At 43.4% G+C, this 21219-nt stretch overlaps 2 protein-coding genes and 1 long non-coding RNA gene across 8 annotated transcripts in view; 2 read left to right on the top strand and 1 right to left on the bottom strand.

The window, feature by feature from the left end:
* The window catches only part of TSPAN3 (tetraspanin 3), a 939276-nt gene that overhangs the window by 459808 nt on the left and 458249 nt on the right, over positions 1 to 21219 (bottom strand). The window lies entirely within an intron of this gene.
* The window catches only part of TMEM266 (transmembrane protein 266), a 94118-nt gene that overhangs the window by 48728 nt on the left and 24171 nt on the right, over positions 1 to 21219 (top strand). For all 6 annotated transcript variants that reach the window (XM_083698316.1, XM_083698321.1, XM_083698318.1 and 3 more), the window contains 2 exons: positions 1941 to 2095; positions 14140 to 14213. In XM_083698316.1, the coding sequence (XP_083554442.1) occupies positions 1941 to 2095; positions 14140 to 14213 (229 nt within the window). The remainder of the gene's footprint in view (positions 1 to 1940; positions 2096 to 14139; positions 14214 to 21219) is intronic.
* Positions 18786 to 21124, top strand: LOC310825239. The gene is made up of 2 exons (XR_014555187.1): positions 18786 to 19549; positions 19966 to 21124. It is a non-coding gene; the product is annotated as an uncharacterized lncRNA (long non-coding RNA).

The raw sequence follows: 21219 nt of genomic DNA, 5'->3' as shown, positions 1-21219 counted from the left end.
GATATGAAATCCAAATTCTTCTTCTCTTCTTCTTCTTCTTTGTGGTGGCATGTTGTTGGTTTTTAACCTCAGACTCTATTCTAATTCATGGGCATTATTTAAAGTTTCATTTGAATGAATGCTCCTTTGCCCCCAAGTGGGATGATTCTGCAGGAGTGCAGCCCATCCTTGGCCACCTCTTTCTTCTATGCCAAACAGAATATTTTTCTTCTTGAAAATGTTTGCTGTAGTTTGATAGTGGCTGGTGACTCTTTTAAATTTGTACTTTTCTGCTGTTTTGCTGTTAAATGTGTTTAGATAATACAAGCTTTTTAAATATTTATATATAACTTCGAACACTTCTGATGAATGGCAAACATGACTCTATGAAAGGAAGCAATAAAGTAAGGTTTTTCCAGGCACTTCTGGCTCTAAACACATCTTTTATCATTGGCAATACAAACCTGTGCCAGTTCCATTACTGCTCTCAATTTTTTTTTGCAAAACCTGTCCCAGTCAGATTGAAATTAAAATGTTATATTCTATAATCTCTGTAAAGACATGCATCTCTGCCCTCTGCTGTCCATTCTGGGAAATTTATAGGAAAAGTCAATAGTTAAACAGCAGAGTTGTACAGTGGTACCTCGGATTACAAACATCTCGGGTTACAAACACTTCAGGTTACAGACTCTGCTAACCCAGAAGTAGTACCTCGGGTTAAGAACTTTGCTTCAGGACGAGAACAGAAATGGGGAGGCCCCATTAGCTAAAGTGGTACTTCAGGTTAAGAACAGTTTCAAGTTAAGAACGGACCTCCCGAACAAATTAAGTTCTTAACCCGAGGTACCACTCATGAAAATGGTGTGAAATGTAGAGAAAAGACAAAAGCAATAATGTAGTGCTAGTAAGATCATTTACAGAATCCAAGTAGTTGCTCAGTTTAAATTTAAAACGTCTTGTCAAGAAGCTGTGAATTTAGAAAATGGAAACATCGATGCTCCTAACCCTAGTGGGGTGGCTCAGTTGGTGGAACATGAGACTCTTCATCTCAGAGTCATGGGTTTGAGATCCAGGTTGGGCAAATAGATTGCTGCATTGCAGGGGGTTGGACTAGATGACCCCCAGGGTCCCTTCCAACTCTGCAATTCTATGATTTTCATAACACAGCACATCTGTAGTGGCATTTAGAACCTTTTAAAAGAAGATTGTTCTGTATGGTGATGTTACTCCTTTTGTTTCACAGTTTCCCTCTAATGGGGAAATCTGTGGCCCTTTAGATGTTACTGGACTCCATCTGCCTAAGCCAGCCTGGCTGATGACCAGAGATGGTGGGTGTTGGCGTCTTAGCATCTCTACACGTGGTCTGATGTAGAGATGGGCAACAGACGAGCACAGCCATCCCTCTGAAAAGGAATAGTATTTTTATATGGAAGCTTTGATTTGCCAGGTGTCCAGTTCTGTGCTACTTGCGGAGCAAATACAAAGAAATAAAAGAAAACAGGCATTCATCATTCCAGTAAGAGTTGGTTGTTGTTGTTTTTTTATATATTATTATTATTATTATTATTAATATTTTACAAAATTTATATACCACTTGATTGTAAAATGGCTGACAAAAAGGTAAAACAATACAATTAATAAAAATTTTCAACCATACTTAAAAACATACGAAAATTAAAATACTAAAAGATTAAAATTACCTCAGCCTTATAAGCATCTAGGTAGGCTTGTCTAAACATGAATTTCACCTGTAATGTAAAATGTACCCAGAGATTCATACTTATTCTTTGTATTGTATAGGTTGACCAACAGAAAATATGAGTATTCAGAGGGTGTTTTTCGAATGAGATTCCTTCTGCTCATACAGACAGCTGTACAGTTTCTGTCCTGTTACTCTTTACCTATCTTCCTTTTTTCCTCTCGCTTTTCTTCCCTTCTTCCCCCTCTTTTTCTTTCTTCAGATCTAACTGGCTTAAGCCGTGCTGTGGGAGGCGAGCTGCTGTGTGGCAGGTATTTTTGCTCAGTGCAAGTCTCAACAGTTTCCTGGTAGCCTGTGTAGTATTGGTGGTGATCCTGCTGACTCTGGAACTCCTAATAGATATAAAGCTTCTCCAGTGTGAGTAGCAGGTTTTTCTTTTTCCTGAAACTTTTGGCTATTATATTGAGGCTAATGCACTATATATGGGTTGCAGGTGGGTGGGTGGAAATAGCTTGGGAATAGTGTCTAGATCAGGCTTCCTCAACCTCGGCCCTCCAGATGTTTTTGGCCTACAACTCCCATGATCCCTAGCTAGCAGGACCAGTGGCCAGGGATGATGGGAACTGTAGTCTCCAAACATCTGGAGGGCCGAGGTTGGGGAAGCTTGGTCTAGATTGTATGAGGTATGAAGTGTATGGAATTTTGTGAACCTCTGATGTGCTGATATTCCTTTGGGGCTCATCCCAGACCTAACATTACCCACTGTCTCTCCATCTGTCCCATTCAGATGTACATTTGAATTCTCCCCCCCCCCCCACCGGCAGCACTATGGGGTTCGTTGGTCTTCCAGAGTAATTAATAGGGCTGGGTAATATCTGATTTTCAACATTGCAATATATCACCGGCTAAACATTGCAGTATTTCAATATACAGTCGTACCTCGGGTTACATACACTTCAGGTTACATATGCTTCAGGTTACAGAATCCGCTAACCCAGAAATAGTGCTTCAGTTTAAGAACTTTGGTTCAGGATGAGAACAGAAATCGTGCTCCGGCGGTGCGGCAGCAGCAGGAGGCCCCATTAGCTAAAGTGGTGCTTCAGGTTAAGAACAGTTTCAGGTTAAGAACAGACCTCCGGAACGAATTAAGTACTTAACCTGAGGTAGCGCTGTATCAAGTTGGATACAGCGCTACCTCAGGTTGCTGGAGCTTATATTAATCTGGGGAAATACTGAATTTTTTTTTTTAATTTGATGTCTATAATTAAATGAAATTTTACTCTGATTGCATGCTTGACTAAACCATTAAAGAATTCTGGAGAATATATTACTGTTCTGTTATGGGCTTTATATGTCTATAGTAACACTTTGAAATTGACCTAGTAACAGATTGGTGTTAGAAACTCAGTTAGACAATCTAGTTGCCACATGGTGCCTGAAAACTAGGTTACAGGTGCAATAACAGAATGTCTAGGCCATTTTTATATATAACAAGATTACAAAGCTGAAAATGAATGAACTCTAGCTAAAATCTTATGTTCATTCTTAATATGGTCTTGTCCTCATTGGAAGACAAAGTCATGCTTACCCTGCCCGCCCCCTAATATTCTTTTTTAAAATAATAATTTTTATTAGCTTTCAATTATTAAACTCCAATAACAGCCACATTTTATCAATATCATATTACCATTCCCATCCAAATATAGATCAATTATACAGCCAATTATAATTTTTGAGTGACTTCCTGTGTGCTGGGTTTTGGGATGCAAAGTTCTTATTTCCTCCTGCTTCCAAGTTGCATTAAGTTAACCCAGTTGCATTAAGTCCTGATCTTAGTCCTTTATCCATAGCTACAGAGTTCTTGACTTCCATTTGTGTTGAGATATTTAATAAAAAGATTTTTTTCCCCCGCCAGGAGAGTTCTGTATCCTGTAAATTCTCTGTGTGAGATGTTTATTTTCCCATTTGCTTCTTCATTGTTCTAATCATGTCCTGCAGCAGCATCTCTTCTTCCGCTTTCCCAATCTTTCTCTTCTTCTGCTGAAATTCAAGCTGCATCATTACGCCATCTTTGTTGTTTGTGTCTGAGTAAGGGAGTAATCTGGTTTCCCGCCGTAGCTCTGGGCAAAATTCCAGTTCTCCTTCCAATTCTTAGATCTCTTAACAATCTGGCGCCGCTCCAGGTCCGAATTGCCGTCCAGTGGAAGTTAGATGCTTTAAATCATTTCAGTGTTCTCACACAGTACTATTTTTATATTAATACATAAATATAATTCTGTTTTTTTAAATAAATTTTTTATTGGGTTTTTACATTTTATAAAGACACACACACATAAAAAGACAAAGACAACACACATACATTTTCATACCCTTACTTTCTTTACCCTCTTTCCCGGACTTCCCCCCACCCCCTCTTCATACATCCCAATTCCCATAATTAATTCAGCAAGTTCTTATCTCTCATCATTAAAATATTATTATTGTTGTTTTTTTTAATTTTTAAAATTCGCTCATTTAACTTATCCACATTTAACTTATCCCATTCTCTTGTAAAAGTTTAATCCTTTTTTCTAAGGTCGACCTAATTTCCCTTCCACGAATCTCCCTTTATATCTTAATTAATTTATATATCATAATAACCAAATGCAAAGATCATAAAATTTTAAAATTCTATTCTCCCCTCCCTCCCTACCCCGGTTTCCATCCCTTCCCAAGCAAATGTCCACCAAAGCAAATCCTAGCCCGGATTCCTCACATCCGAGGCCTTTAAATCTCTGTCAGTCTCTCTCTGCCGATTTTGTTGGTATCCCTTCTTGTTGGTCCTCAAGTCTCAAAGGAGTTCTGTCACAGTCACGTCAAATTTTCTTCCATCCATGATACTTAAAAACAGTTGCTGCAAAAGGTCGGCTGATCTCCCATACTCAAAGAGGAAGTCCCAATCATATTTCTTTATTCTTTTAAATTCCAGTGTTCCAGGTACTCCAGGGATTCCCTCCTTTATTTTTCTCATCTTTCGCAGATTTGTAATCCAAAAGTCTTCTTCTTTATTTTCTGACAATATAAGTTGCTGGCTGATATTTTCCACCTGTACTTTCTCCACTCCTTCTTTCTTCTCCATCCCATCCAAAGATGCCTTTTCTGGTTTAGCTGCAGGTTTTTTTATCAGTCAAATCCTTTGTGCATTCAGCAGAGTTGTTTGTTTTAGAATTCAAGGTCATAAGTTATTTGTTCATAGCCATACTCTGCTCTTGCAAGATTCCCACGAGAAGGAACATTTTTTCTATTTCTGCCAGTAATTTTCCCTCTGCAGCCATTGTAATGTCTCTAATTCCCCCTAGGGGGATTCCAATTGCTTAATAGTCCTTTTCCAACAATCCGTTACTTCGTTGTTTATTACTACTTTGTTTCCAACCACCTCTGTTCAAATGTAACACCTTTAGTTCAGAGAGTTATTAAATATCAAAGTTCTTAACTTTAACCGCCTGTTTGACAGCTGTCAAACTCCTTATTCTTTTTCCTCCGGTACACGCACAGGACACTCCCGGGTTCGGGGGGGGGTTTTACATAAAAACTTCCAAAGTTCCTCCCTTTCTCTCCAGCACCAAAACTTCTTCAGTCCGATTCATGGAAATATCTTTAACTAACACCACAAAAACAGTAATCTCTCCACCTTAGTTCTCCGGTTCTTGCTTTAAATCGTCCGTAGGTAGGGGGGATGCGGACTTCCCTTTAACACATCCCCCGGTCGTGCCGAATTCAAAGGTTAAAAAAAAAAAATTTAAAGTCCAAATTCCATTTTACTCACGGGTTGTTTATTTTCCAGTCCAAATTTTGGAAAGAGAGTCAGCGCTCTCCGGCCATGGCTCGCGGCTTCGCTTCGCTGAAGTAGCGGTCTACTCCCAGCACCACGCCACTCTCCGTACCCTCTCCGTAGCCTTTAAAAAGGCTCTTCGTGGGTCGGGGAAGGCGCTTAAAGGTGCCCACTGAGTCACCAAGTCTGCAGGCTTCCGCGCCTGCGGTTTCTAAGGGTCCCCGCGTCGCCGGCGCGGTGAGACCCGTCTTCAGCAGAGCCGATTCCCTCCGGAACTCGGAGGGAATCCGCCATTAGCCGATTGCGCTAACCCGGAAGTTCCATAAATATAATTCTGTTCTCTTTTTCTCTTCTTGCTTTTTATCAATTTGTTATCGTTTAGGGAGAGGTTTGCCAAATCATTTATGTAGCAAATATAGTATATGTAAAAAAGGGTAAAAACTCCCCTCCCGCCTCACATACCATATTTTTCAACCAGCATGAGTTTGACCAAACTGCGGGAGGCAGTGGAAAACAGGAGGGCCTGGCATGCTCTGGTCCAGGGGGTCACGAAGAGTCAGACACGACTAAACGACTAAACAACAACATAGATCAGTTATAGTTACAGATAGGTAGCCGTGTTGGTCTGCCATAGTCAAAACAAAAAAAATTCCTTCCAGTAGCACCTTAAAGACCAACTAAGTCAGTTCTTGGTATGAGCTTTCGTGTGCATGCACACTTCTTCAGATACACTCTAGCTAAAATCAGTTATATTCGACGTGAGACTTTAATGTGGAATACTGTATAAGGTTGGGGGAGGAGAGAGAAGGGAGGTGGGTAGTAAACTTTCATTCTTTATATCCATTTATTAATTTTCATTGGCATTGAGAGAGGTTGGGGGCCCCAGAGCGTGGTGGCCTGCCTTCAGTTGACTGCAGTGGGATCTGTTTGTGTGTATGAGGGTGTGTGGGGTTCTTGGGTCAAGTTAGCCATATTGATTCATATGCTGTTGGTGGGTTCTTGTTGTTGTCCTGTTGGGCTGTGTGTGTAATAAAAGGGAGCCACACCGAGGTGAAAGCGTCCTCTACTTGGTTGTTGTTTAGTCGTTTAGTCGTGTCCGACTCTTCGTGACCCCCTAGACCAGAGCACGCCAGGCCCTCCTCTCTTCCACTGCCTCCCGCAGTTTGGTCAAACTCATGCTGGTAGCTTCGATAACACTGTCCAACCATCTCGTCCTCTGTCGTCCCCTTCTCCTTCTGCCCTCCATCTTTCCCAACATCAGGGTCTTTTCCAGGGAGTCTTCTCTTCTCATGAGGTGGCCAAAGTCTTGGAGCCTCAGCTTCAGGATCTGTCCTTCCAGTGAGCACTCAGGGCTGATTTCCTTCAGAATGGAGAGGTTTGATCTTCTTGCAGTCCATGGGACTTTCAAGAGTCTCCTCCAGCACCAGAATTCAAAAGCATCAATTCTTTGTCGATCAGCCTTCTTTATGGTCCAGCTCTCACTTCCACACATCACTACTGGGAAAACCATAGCTTTAACTATACAGACCTTTGTTGGCAAGGTGATGTCTCTGCTTTTTAAGATGCTGTCTAGGTTTGTCATTGCTTTTCTCCCAAGAAGCAGGCGTCTTTTAATTTTGTGGCTGCTGTCACCATCTGCAGTGATCATGGAGCCCCAGAAAGTAAAATCTCTCACTGTCTCTATTTCTTCCCCTTCTACTTAAACCACCATATATTTACTGGCGGCAGGGTCCAAGAGCCCCACCACCACCTTCTCAAAGCCTGAGAAGCCCCCCCCCATCCACCCTCACAAGCCACTGCCTGCTAGTATATTTCAAATTAAAAGCATATCACACATTAAAAGTACATTAAACAAGGCAACTAAAACCTAAACCTAACGTCTTTGTATTCTGGAAAGCACAGGCTCAGGGAAGGAATTTTAATCTCCAAATACCTCGATAGACACTATCTGATATTGCAACAACTTATTGGACTTGCCGGCCGTCCTAACACTGGGATGTTGCTGCCAAATACAGCCTGACTCCCCCAATACACGCACAGCTCTCCCTAAGTGCCACCTAACCCCTAAGTCCACTCTTAACTTTTGCTACGCCAGAAGACCTTTAGATAAACTCTTACCTGCTTCCCACCCAAATAAGACTCAAAACAACCATCATGCCCACCCATTCAAACGTTCCCTTTCTCCTCCCCAAGCCGACTTTCATCGCCCTTTCTGCTCCTTCCATGTCTCATTGGCACTTGTAATAGTTGCTAGCTTGAAGAGCCCACCCCACTGCACCATGCATTCATAGGAACACAGAGCCTGCGGGGAATGCCAGCCTTCAGAGCTGACATGACGAGAGGCATGGTGGGGGAGCCACACGCAGAGAGAGGCGGGCAGAAGTGAGGAAGGAGGGTTAAACATGCTGCCTGCATTACAGAGGAAAGTTCCCTGTAGGTGTCTGTGCTCTTTGGAAGGTTCCCAGGCAGACTGGTGGCTTTCGTCAGCCACCTGCCCTTGTGGTTTGCCGCCGCCTGCAGGAGGCAAGGGAGAGCTGAGCCAGCTGCAGAAATCTTGAGCGATGATACACATCATGATTAGTGATACATTTCCAGGTTATTATTATGAAACTGGTTATCACGATGTGAGTTTCATACCGGGTTTTGGACAAATGTATCAATGCGCATATGTGGGACGCAGGTGGCGCTGTGGGTTAAAGCCTCAGCGCCTAGGACTTGCCGATCGAAAGGTCGGCGGTTCGAATCCCTGCGGCGGGGTGCGCTCCCGCTGCTCGGTCCCAGCGCCTGCCAACCTAGCAGTTCGAAAGCACCTCCGGGTGCAAGTAGATAAATAGGGACCGCTTACCAGCGGGAAGGTAAACGGCGTTTCCGTGTGCGGCTCTGGCTCGCCAGAGCAGCGATGTCACGCTGGCCACGTGACCCGGAAGTGTCTCCGGACAGCGCTGGCCCCTGGCCTCTTGAGTGAGATGGGCGCACAACCCCAGAGTCTGTCAAGACTGGCCCGTACGGGCAGGGGTACCTTTACCTTTACCTTTATCAATGCGCATTGGCCAGCCCTAGTAATGAAAGCATCTGGTTTGAACGCTGGGACTAAAGCCATGGATGCTGTTGTTTGGGAAAGGGTGTTGCTTCTATACCTTTTCCAAAAAAAGGTTTTGCTCTGTTTGAACTTGGAAATTCAAGAAATATGTGTGGAGGGATATACACATGGGAAACTGCGACAGTGGAATAAAGGGATTTTTTTCAGTGGAGGACGGGAGCCTTCAGACCCAGTCTCCCATTCCTAGACAGCTGCACAAGAATGATCAGGAAGGCTAGGGATGCTCACATGAAATCTCATGGGAACTTGGATGGCCCTGCGAGATTTCACGACAGCATCCCAGAACCAGTGTGCTGAGAGGGAAAGCCCAGCATTAAAAGAAATGTTAAGCTCTCTGCTTTGCTGGCGTTAACCTGCAGAATTTCAACCAGCTGTCCTTCAACTGCATAGGGTCACTCTTTCACACAGTACATCTGGGAGTAGAATAGATTTTTTTCTCCCATTTTTTCTGTTTTTCTAAGTGCAGGGAGCTTTATGTGGAAAGAGGATTTCTTTTTCTGAAATTTTCTGCCACTCAAGATTTTGCCCATCAGAGAATGTTGCAATATGAAATGCTTATGTTCAGAATTCAGCCAGCCAATACTCTTCTCCATTCCTCTGTAAGATGTGATTGTACTATAAATGTATACAAAATAGATAAAATAATGTTGTTAAACTAATTCAAAAATCTATAAACTAACTTGACAGCCAATGTACAGTGGTACCTTGGTTTCAAATGTAATCTGTTCTGGAAGACCATTTGACCTCCGAAACGTTCAAAAACTGAAGCATTTACTTCCAGAAGCATTTACTTATGGAAAACTCAATGGCGCGTTCAACTTCTGAAAAGTGTTCAAAAAAGCAGTTACTTCCGGGTTTTTGGCCTTCGAAAACCGAAATGTTTGAATTTCGAGAAATTGCTTCTGGAAATTGAGGTTTTTTCATAAAGTTGTGTGTAGACCTAAAGTGGCCTTCATTAATGAGGCTTTTAGAATGGGATTTTGCCTCTTCCCATATACATCTACCCCAGACTCTGCAGTCATCACCAGAGGCCATTCATTGGGTTTCCTCACTAGGGGAGCCTGGTGGCTATAGGCTGGTGACCCTTTCAATGCCGGCCCCCCCCAGTTGTTGTAGAATGTCCTCTCTAGGAAGCCTCATCCTAGTGCATACGTTCATGTCTTTCTAATACCAGACAAAGACCTTTAAAAAATCCCAGGCCGTATAAATCTCGCTGTAGTTTTTAAATTAGTTCCAGCCTTTTGTGTTATTATTTGCACTTTATTTTTAATCTTAATATTCATTTTTAGTCCGTTTTTAATGCTACACCACTTTTTATTTTATTAGTCCTTTTATTTATTTATTAAACTTTTTTGTTTTCTGTAAGCTGCCCAGAGAACACTTGTTGCAGGGCAGCCTATAAATGTCAAAAATAGAGAATGAATAAGTAAATAATGCAACTGATAATCTTTTCATTGTATGGCTCTTTAGAATACCCATTAGCATTCACAGTCAGTACTGGCTTGGAGTAGGGGGGTGCAATAAAAATATTTTATTGTCTTGCATGTTGTCCATTCTGCACATCTTTAGTTGAACACAAGAGGGCAGACAGAATGTTGCACATTCCTTTATTCCTTCCAATATATGGGTTGCTGCCTTGTTGATAGCATTTTCCCATTTCCCTTTATTGCAGCCATCAGGATGTTGCTGAAAATGTACAATGTAGCTGAGGTTTTTTCCTTCTTTCTCTTAGCATTTCACATTCTGGAGACAGGGCTATATATGTGTCAGTGCAACATTGCATAGGTAGTGGAGTTACAGGATTTAAAAAACAAAACAAACCTAAAAGTGAAATACTGTGTTTCACTCAAACAGATTAATATTCTGCTACAGTTTTGCATTTTTCTGTGCCTGCACACAACACTGAAAACTTGGAAGTTTTTTTCCTTATTGAGAAGAAAACAAAGTTCCCAAAGTTATTTTAACACTTTACTATACATGAAACATTTTCAACATAAAGAGGGGAAATTGGTCTACCTAAAGGCTCCTGAGAGAGACTTGCAGCGCAGCAAGAGTCCAGGGTGTTTTCTAAGGTCTGCTGTGTGCTGGCAGATGGCTAACTTGGAGTTTTCCTTTCATGCAGCCAGATACAGTGGTACCTCAGGTTACATACGCTTCAGGCTGCTGACTCCGCTAAGCCAGAAATATTACCTCGGGTTAAGAACTTTGCTTCAGGATGAGAACAGAAATCGTGCTCCGGCGGCAGCGGGAGGCCCCATTAGCTAAAGTGGTGCTTCAGGTTAAGAACGGACCTCCGGAACGAATTAAGTTCTTAACCCGAGGTACCACTATGTAAGGCCAACATCTTTTCTCTCATGGGATGTATTGCACTGTGATCATGGTAAATAATGATAAACTGTGCTTATTGTCGCTTTCCTGAGTCCTCCCTCCAAGCTACTAATCCATCACACGCAGGCACTGAATGGGTTACCAGGCTTTTTGGCTTCTTCTCTGGCACCAGATACAGAACCTCAAAACAGCAAGTCCAAAACATGGCGTGTTCTCTTCCTCCCCCACCTACATCCAGAATTAAACATGGTTGTTTAGTAATATGCCTTTCCTACACTCTACATGAGGACAAAGGAAGGCTTGTTGTTGTTGTTGTTTAGTCGTTTAGTTGTGTCCGACTCTTCGTGACCCCCTGGACCAGAGCACGCCAGGCACTTCTGTCTTCCACTGCCTCCCGCAGTTTGGTCAGAAACATGTTTGTAGCTTCGAAGACACTATCCAACTACAGTGGTGCCCCGCAAGACGAACGCCTCGCAAGACGAAAAACCCGCTAGACGAAAGGGTTTTCCGTTTTGGAGGCGCCTCGCAAAACGAATTTCCCTATGGGCTTGCTTCGCAAGAAGAAAGCCCATAGGGAAATCTCCGGGGACCTCTTTTAAATGCTAGCGGTGGGGAGCAAAGCCTTTCCCCCCCCCTCCGGCCTTCAGAAGAGGTCCAGGAAGGCCGGCGGGGGCCGAAAGGCTTTGCTCCCCACCGCCAGCATTTTAAAAGCGGTCCGGGATAGCAGGGAAGCGCTTCCCGCTATCCCGGATGGCTTTTGAAGGGAGGCGGGGGGGAGCAAAGACTTTTGCCCCCCGCCCGCCTTCAGAAGAGGTCCCGCCAGCATTTTAAAATCGCCCCGGGACAGCGGAGAAGTCTCCGCTGTCCCGGGGGCTTTTAAAATGCTGGGGGACGGCGGCGAAGCCTTCGATGCCGCCTGCCAGCATTTTAAGATCGCCCCGGGACAGCGGAGAAGTCTCCGCTGTCCCGGGAAGGCAGGTGGGGGGGGGAAGCAAAGACTTTTGCCCCCCACCGACTTCAGAAGAGGTCGGGGGACAGACTGTCCCCGGACCTGGTCTGAAGGCGGTTTCCATAGGAACGCATTGTTTGATTTTCAATGCATTCCTATGGGAAACCGTGCTTCGCAAGACAAAAAACTCGCAAGACAAAAAAACTTGCGGAACGAATTAATTTCGTCTTGCGAGGCACCACTGTATCTCGTCCTCTGTCGTCCCCTTCTCCTTGTGCTCTCCATCTTTCCCAACATCAGGGTCTTTTCCAGGGAGTCTTCTCTTCTCATGAGGTGGCCAAAGTATTGGAGCCTCAGCTTCACGATCTGTCCTTCCAGTGAGCACTCAGGGCTGATTTCCTTCAGTATGGAGAGGTTTGATCTTCTTGCAGTCCATGGGACTCTCAAGAGTCTCCTCCAGCACCATAATTCAAAAGCATCAATTCTTCGGCGATCAGCCTTCTTTCTCCCAAGAAGCAGGCGTCTCTTAATTTCATGACTGCTGTCACCATCTGCAGTGATCATGGAGCCCAAGAATGTAAAATCTCTCACTGCCTCCATTTCTTCTCCTTCTATTTGCCAGGAGGTGATGGGACCAGTGGCCATGATCTTCGTTTTTTTGATGTTGAGCTTCAGACCATATTTTGCGCTCTCTTTCACCCTCAGTAAAAGGTTCTTTAATTCCTCCTCACTTTCTGCCATCAAGGTTGTGTCATCTGCATAACTGAGGTTGTTGATATTTCTTCCGGCAATCTTAATTCCGGCTTGGGATTCATCCAGCCCAGCCTTTCGCATGATGAATTCTGCATATAAGTTAAATAAGCAGGGAGACAATATACAGCCTTGTCGTACTCCTTTCCCAATTTTGAACCAATCAGTTGTTCCATATCCAGTTCTAACTGTAGCTTCTTGTCCCACATAGAGATTTCTCAGGAGACAGATGAGGTGATCAGGCACTCCCATTTCTTTAAGAACTTGCCATAGTTTGCTGTGGTTGACACAGTCAAAGGCTTTTGCATAGTCAATGAAGCAGAAGTAGATGTCTTTCTGGAACTCTCTAGCTTTCTCCATAATCCAGCACATGTTTGCAATTTGGTCTCTGCTTCCTCTGCCTCTTCTAAATCTAGCTTGCACTTCTGGGAGTTCTCGGTCCACATACTGCTTGAGCCTTCCTTGTAGAATTTTAAGCATAACATTGCTAGCGTGTGAAATAAGTGCAATTGTGCGGTAGTTGGAGCATTCCTTGGCACTGCCCTTCTTTGGGATTGGGATGTAGACTGGTCTTCTCCAATCTTCTGGCCACTGCTGAGTTTTCCAAACTTGCTGGCATATTGAGTTTAGCACCTTAACAGCATCAAAAGGAAGGCTTAATGCAGGTCAAATTGTAGATCAGTCTCATGGCATGTGGCCTGGTTCACACATCATGTAATGACACAAGCATGCTGGCTTCCACTTTATTACTGACTACAAATCATGATTAAGGAGATGAACCCCAATCCTGAGTTCCAACCCTAAACCAGAGCTTTCTGTGCTGAGGTAAAGACCATGGATGAGCATAGCAACCGCAGTCTTCTTCCTGCAAGACAGCGCATGCAAACTAAACCATCATTTGGCTGAGCATTACATGCAGTCATGGGCGTTGAGTGACTTTAATTCATTCTTGGCTCTTATATTCTACTTTTGGTACCTTTTGAATCCCGAATCTTGGACTTGTTTACTGAAAGAAGCCAAACTTGGAACCATAGTTTATAAACCTGATTTGTTTCAATAAACCATAGTTCAGATTAACCACAGTTTGGTTTGGACAATAATGCTAATTGCAGCTAATTGAAAATGGAGGTGAAATGTCTGATCCTGTGCCAGTAGGGGAGAATATGTGCTGGAGGCTCAGAGATGGGAGAGTTGAGAAGATGGAAAATGGAAGCAGACAAGTAACTGTAAATCATGTTAAGCTTTAGTGAAGCTTAAACCAAGGTGTGCATTCTAAATGATTGTTAATAAAAACCACAATTGGTGTTATGTCTCGACTGAGCCTATATCTCTAATGTTGTGTACTAGCTGTGAATATTTACCAGTGTTTCTGCAATTGGTGGGGAGTTCACTTCTTTCATCATTTTGTCCCTTCTCTCCCAACCCAGATTTGGCCCCACAGGCTTGGTCCATTATGTATAATGTGCAACTTGCATGCTGGGAAACCAAAATGATGCTTCATAATAATCTTTATTTAATTTCAGTTTCAAATGCATCACAGTTTGCTGGAGTTATTCACTGGATCAGTCTAGTTATCCTCTCTGTGTTCTTTTCAGAGGTAAGTGAAATGTGAAAGTAAGTGACAAAGGACAATATGACTGATAAAATGGTTACTTCCTTAGGAAATGTGTTCAGTTGTATATCTGGGCACCTTAATTGTCTTAGTTACCTCAGAACTACAATACCTCAAGGGCTGCATCTTTCCAAATGAACCTACACAAACCCTGAAATCATCTTCTGAGGCCCTTCTTCGTGTTTCGCCCCCTCGAGAGGTCCAGAGGGTGGGAACATGAGCATAGACCTTTTCTGCAATGGCTCCCCGTCTGTGGAATGTTCTCCCCAGGGAAGTTTGACTGGTGCCTTCATTATACACCTTTGGGCGCCAGGCAAAAAGGTTCCTTTTAAACCAGGCCTTTGTTTGATCCGATTTACATCCTCTGCCCTTTTAAAATGTATTTTTATTAGGTGCCCAGGTATCTTGATTTTATTCTGAGAACCGCCCTGAGACCCCCGGGTATAGGGTGGTATATAAATTCAGTAAATAATAAATATTTATAATATGGCATGTTAGTGCATGAGCTTGCATCTTAAAGAGTTATTAGAAAGTGCAGCTGGAGTATAATGCAACTTGTAGGTTATTAACAGGAGTTGACCACCGACAGCACACAGGCAACAATCTTGAAATATCTGCATTGACTCCCAGCTCCTTCTTGGACCAAGTTTGTCCCTCCCCCCCCCCCCCCCGGATGCTGATCATTACCTTTTTAAAGCTCTAAATCATCTGGGTGCAGAGTAACTGAAGAACCACCTTCTCTCAGAAAATCTGGCTACTTGTTTATAACTGCATTGAAGGCCCTACTTTAGAGTCCTTCATCACAGATGTGGCAGAAGGTTATTCAAAGGATGCCCTTTTTCACAGTGGCATCTATGTTTTGAAACTTCTTCACGGGAGAAGGATGATCTGCCCCCTTGCTAGTAGCCTCTTGACAGCAAGTCTTATTCCAGAGGGCATTTGGAACCCTCCAAGCTGTTTTTAGCAGATTTGGGGGGGCTGTTGGTAAGACTGGGTTTTAATTAATACTTTATTGTGCAGTGCTATTTAACATGTTTGCTACTTGATGATGAGCCTCCTCAAGATGGACAGATGTGAAGAATAATGAATATTAAGTTCTTCTTAATATTTCCAATTATGTTTCTCTCTACATTGGGGAATTCAGAAGGTTGCAGCCATAAGAATTTGTAGACCATGTCCCAGAACAAAGGCTTCCTGAATGCGGTTATCTCACACACAAAAACCACCAAAAAACAACATCAACAACAAAAACTAATCGGACAGTTATGATGAGAGTGCATGACGGATCTCGTCTCCAGTTCTCCTTTTTCTGGGAACCGTCCCTTGGATCTTTCCGGGCCCCAAGCTGTTATTTGTCACTGCTCAATGACCCACCCTTGCATCGTGGTGTTCCCCTTCTGTTGTTAGATGTATTGGTTTTTATGTTTCTGTGCTTTTAGGTTTGTACACATTTTATGGGCTAATAGCCGTAAATAAATAAATTTGATTTCTGGTGTGATCACATTCTTATTATGCTATACAGTGGTTCCTCAGGTTACAGACGCTTCAGGTTACATACACTTCAGGTTACAGACTCTGCTAACCAGAAATAGTACCTCAGGTTAAGAACTTTGCTTCAGGATGAGAACAGAAATCGTGCTCTGGCGGCGTGGCGGCAGCAGGAGGCCCCATTAGCTAAAGTGGTGCTTCAGGTTAAGAACGAACCTCCGGAACGAATTAAGTTCTTAACCCGAGATACCACTGTACAGTTCAAAAAGGATGCCATACTACTGGAAAAAGTTATGAATGAGCAAAATTTGGGCTCCAGGAACAGGAGAGCAGTTTCCTTGGAAGGAACACTAAAGTGGGAAAAGTAGAAGGCTAAGAGGAGAATGACGCGGGTGGCGCTGTGGGTAAAACCTCAGCGCCTAGGGCTTGCCGATCGCATGGTCGGCGGTTCGAATCCCCGCGGCGGGGTGAGCTCCCGTCGTTCGGTCCCAGCGCCTGCCCACCTAGCAGTTCGAAAGCACCCTTAGGTGCAAGTAGATAAATAGGTACTGCTTTATAGCGGGAAGGTAAACGGCGTTTCCGTGTGCTGCGCTGGTGCTGGCTCGCCAGAGGAGCTTCGTCACGCTGGCCACGTGACCCGGAAGTGTTTCCGGACAGCGCTGGCCCCCGGCCTCTTAAGTGAGATGGGTGCACAACCCTAGAGTGGGACACGACTGGCCCGTACGGGCAGGGGTACCTTTACCTTTACCTAAGAGGAATATATATATTAATACCATGCGTAAAGTGGAGAAAACAGATAAAGAAATGGCTGTTCCTCCTTTTCCCATAACAATGATTTTGATTTGGGGTTAGATTCATTATTTTTTATGGTAATTGGGAACTGATGTTTGTGTTTTGTTGTCAGGACTTATTAATGTGAATTGTTTGAGGGTTGGTCAGTCTCAGTGCAATTTGATATTTGGTGTGTTTGGTCTGATGTGTTGACTATAGACTTATTTAAGGTTTTCCTTCATATCTTGTGTAGTTTGGGCTGATACATTTTGCCGTTACTGTGGATTTTGACTCAGTATTTTTATTGCTAGGGTTTAATTCAAAGTATTAAATGAAGTGTTCAGACTTCAGAGCAGTTCTCACCTTGTCCAGAGACGATTAGAGCAGGTGAGCCTCCTTCACATCTGAATCCCTGCTGGCTTCTGCCAGTTAGGACAGAAGGGAGGGCGGCCTTTTCCGCCAGGGGTGGCTGTGCTGGCTCCATGCAGTAGAGGGGTCTTGATTGGGCCCCTCACCTGGCAGGGGATCACCATTGATTTAAGTAGATCCTTAACTGGCTCAGCTCTGCCCCATACTTTAGTGTATTATTGGATTTAGTTGATTAATGTTAAAAGAGGTGTAGAATATCCTGGGTGTGTTTGTGTGTTTCTACACTGGTGGCCAAAATTGTGGAAACCATTTGGAGAAAGTGGATTTCCGAGGTTTGATGGCTCATACCACTTTTTGGGGGCGTAGTACCATAAAACTATGCATCAATGGAAAGATAATTTAATGAAGAATGTAATGCAACAAAGTTTATTCAATTATCTGTATGCTTTTGAACTGCTAGGTTGGCAGGCGCTGGGACCGAACGACGGGAGCGCACCCTGCCGCGGGGATTCGAACCGCCGACCATGCGATCGGCAAGCCCTAGGCGCTGAGGTTTTACCCACAGCGCCACCCGCATCCCTAATTTTATGGTATTACTCCAAAAAAAAAAAGGTTGCCACAATTTTGGCCACTCGTATCTGTGACAACAGCAAGTTTTTGAGATACTATGGAACATCTTGATAATGGAAAAACTGAGGTTGAAATTGCCTCTCAGGGTTCCTCCTGTCCTGATTGAGGCTTAAGATGCATGTGGTTTCAGAGCAGGATCTCCCTGGTTAACCTTAATGTGCTGAGGGGGAGGGGAACAAATTGCACAGATGAACTTAAGAGGATGCCCTGGTGAGTCTCTATAGATTACACAGAGAAGGTCATAAATAGCCACATTTATTGACAGAGATTTCCTATTTTTCCATTATTACTTGAAGTGTTGGAAATGGGTGGTTTGGTCAATCAAGACCAGAATTGCAGGCCTCTGGGGCAGACTGAAGGGCTTACTTCTGGCACTGCAAGTGCTTGGTTGGTGCATTATTCTCCTGTGATCCTCCAACTTCTTCCCCACTTGCTGTCAGAATTTATTTTGTAAGCTGCTTGGGGCAAAGACCTGCTCTCTTCTGTTCAGTTGGAAGCACAATACATATCAGAGGTGAAGCATAGAATCTGTGGATTCTAATATTACTATAATGTTCAAGGATTATTATCTCAATATGTAATGAGTGATGCCTGAGTAGAAGTGCCATAAAATTCTTGCATTTGCTCCTTGGTTGATGCTGAACTCACCAGAAGCCCTTCTGTGCCAGGAGAAAAGGCAGAGGAATGTGTGGGGCGGCTGAAAACACCCTGCGTCAGTTCTGACAGGATCCTCGGTGTGCCTGACACTTTCCCTGCCTCTGTTTTTACAATAGTGCAAAAGCCAGCAAAGATACCAGTTTACATAGATAAAACAAGAGAAGAGAGAAACCAGTTATAATTGTATTGTAACTGAAAATATAGATATATAAAACATGTCTGTATTTGAGCATGTGAACCAATCTCTTATAACATTAAAAAGCCACGTTTTGATAAAGTATCAAATTTTCTCTGCAGTATTCAGTAAATAGTTTCCAATTTGCTAAAAAGTTACTTTACAATTAGCTCCCCCCCCCTTACTCTCCTCTTCCTCCGAGGATCTCAGGGCAGCGCTGTGTAGTGGTTAGGAGCGGTGAACTCGTAATCTGGGGAACCAGGTTCGCGTCTCCGCTCCTCCACATGCAGCTGCTGGGTGACCTTGGGCCAGTCACACTTCTCTGAAGTCTCTCAGCCTCACTCACCTCACAGAGTGTTTGTTGTCGGGGAGGAAGGGAAAGAAGATTGTTGGCCGCTTTGAGACTCCTGAAGGGGAGTGAGAAAGCGGGATATGAAATCCAAACTCTTCTTCTTCTTGTTCCCCTCTTCATTTTATCTCTACAACCTTCCCATGGGGTTGGCTAGAGTGAGAGATAGAGCGAGTGACCCAAGGTCAGCCCAGCAAGTTTATGGGGATTTGAACCTGGATTTTCCCTGTCCTCTGTGATCCCTCTAACCACTACTCCATGCTGGTTCTGCAGAATGGCCCCTGTCCAGAAGGCTTACGTTTAACATTAGGTAGAGAAGATCACTTTTTATTGAATACTGCAGAGAAAGTTCTATATTTGCTCAATCAAAATGTGGTTTTGAATATTAAAACTATTGTAAATCAATAAAATATCTGGGTTGGGGTCACCAGACAAAAGCAACTGCAACTGTCTTCTATCACTGGCATTTTTGCGTGAAGGGAATTTGTGCTAAATCCTGATATTGTTCAAATTCACTTGCTTCTTTCACTGACCGTTGCATGACGGATTGAAACAGCAATCCCAGTGAATCGTTTTTTCCCCAATTTTCTACAGCTCTAGTACTTGATGCTCTTCTGTCAGCAGCAGATATGTACTATGAGGAGGCCAGCCATCTGTGAAGTGTTTCGCATGAAAGATGCTTGATAATCCTGTCTATTGTATAAAGAAAATATTACCAACAGCAAAATCATTTTCTCACATCAGTTCAGCTATCTGTAGCCTTTTTTCACATAGGAGAGGAGAAAAGGGAATACCCCTGTTGTCCTGTGTCTGTTCAGGGTTTGGAAAAACATTATACTCTACCCTTCAACTATTATTTATTCATGACATTTATATCTCAATGTCAGGGAACTGCCATTGGAGAGTCAGGTGGTGGAAGGTCTCAAGGAGGCTAGGAGAGCCTCGGATGCGGAGGAAGGAACCAGTAGGGGGAGAGGGAGAGTTCCTGCAGAAACTCAATAGGAGGAATGGCTCCAAGATGTTTCCAGTGAGAATAGCGGGGAGGGCTCAGGACCTCCGCTGGGGACGCCCACTCCGTGCAGGAAACTGTCACGCAGAGAATCCAGAAGGAGAGTTTCCGTCAAGGAACTCTTATGTTGGCGTAAATTCCGGAAGCGCCCACTGACGGATTCTGCCAGCGATTGAGGTAGCCATGCACCCATGGCTCCTCGGACTGGGAGAGTTTAGGAACTGATGGCAAAACTTGGAGGGCTTAAACGCTTACGCACGAGCAGCCCCCTTTTCCCATTACACTCAAGGAGGGCAAGGGGGCCTATATGGGTCTCCCCATTCCTCACTTAATTCTCACAACAACCCTGTGAGGGTAGGCTAATACCACAGATGCATTTGCCTAAGCAATGGCTAAAGGAAATTCACAGGTAGCAAAAGAGGCATAACTAGCATAACACATGAAGAAACTGTACATCTGCTATTTTTAAAGACATTGTTTGATCCGTTATTACTAAAGTAGTACCAGCCTTCAGGCACTAGGCATCAAGACCCTCAGTCTGTTGTTTTAGAAAGCTGTTGTGGTGATTTCAGATGTTCTGATGTCATGAAATGTTCATCAAATTTCTAGTTCATGTGGCATAAGAGCAAGGTCTGATCTATACATTCAGCAGAATGACATGATAAACAGCTTCTTCTTCTTTTTCTTTTCCTCCTTCTTCTTCATTTCCCTGGAGACCCCCCCAAAAGATCAAGAAAATGTGTATTCCTGTACATGCACCACAACTGATAACATCCGTAGAACATATTATTAAGTGATCCACTGGTCACTTAATTAGTGAACTCTGGAGAGTTTGTAAAGTTATGGAGTGGTAGAACGAACTGTACTGATTTGGACTGTAGATGGGGGTTCCACTTTTAAATGCTCTCTTTCATGTTAAAAAGAAATCCTTGCAAGTAAAATAACACTACTAGCACACAGGGAGCTGGCTGGCGTGCCTCCTCCTCCTCCTCCTATTTTACATAGCGCAAGGTAGAACCGAGAGATGGCGACAAGGAGAAATGTGGAAAGAATATGAATTGACCCCCCTCCCCATGTTCCTCATTCCTTTCCTTTCCTCCATTGTCTTCCATGTTGTGCTTTGGATTCTCCGGGCCTTGTCCACATGTGCTTTGTGAAGCGCTTCTCACCTTCATGCTCTTACAGTATATCAATAATTATGCTACAAGTGGGCATGATTCTTAATTTTACACTTTTTCTTACACCTGCTGCCTCATTCTGTCAACAGTGTTGATTCCATCCCTGTTTCTACTTTCTCCCAGAATGGAGAATATTTTGACATAACTTGCAACTTTTTCACATTTTAGGGTCAGCAGGGAAACCTACATTTACCTGATACACTTACAATGTTACAATGAACTTATAAAACACAACACTTTCCACAGAAAAGTTAAGCATTTGAATTTTTTTTTAAAAAAACTTTTCTGCTCCACAGGACTGATTTTCTCCATTTTGTTATAAAAAGTTATTAATGATTAACAATGCTAATGATTTATGATTTTCT

Source organism: Podarcis gaigeae (assembly GCF_964106915.1).
Source record: "Podarcis gaigeae genome assembly, chromosome: 9".
NCBI lineage: Eukaryota > Metazoa > Chordata > Lepidosauria > Squamata > Lacertidae > Podarcis > Podarcis gaigeae.
The sequence above is the reverse complement of the archived record's forward strand: the minus strand, read 5'-3'. Positions and strand labels throughout refer to the sequence as shown.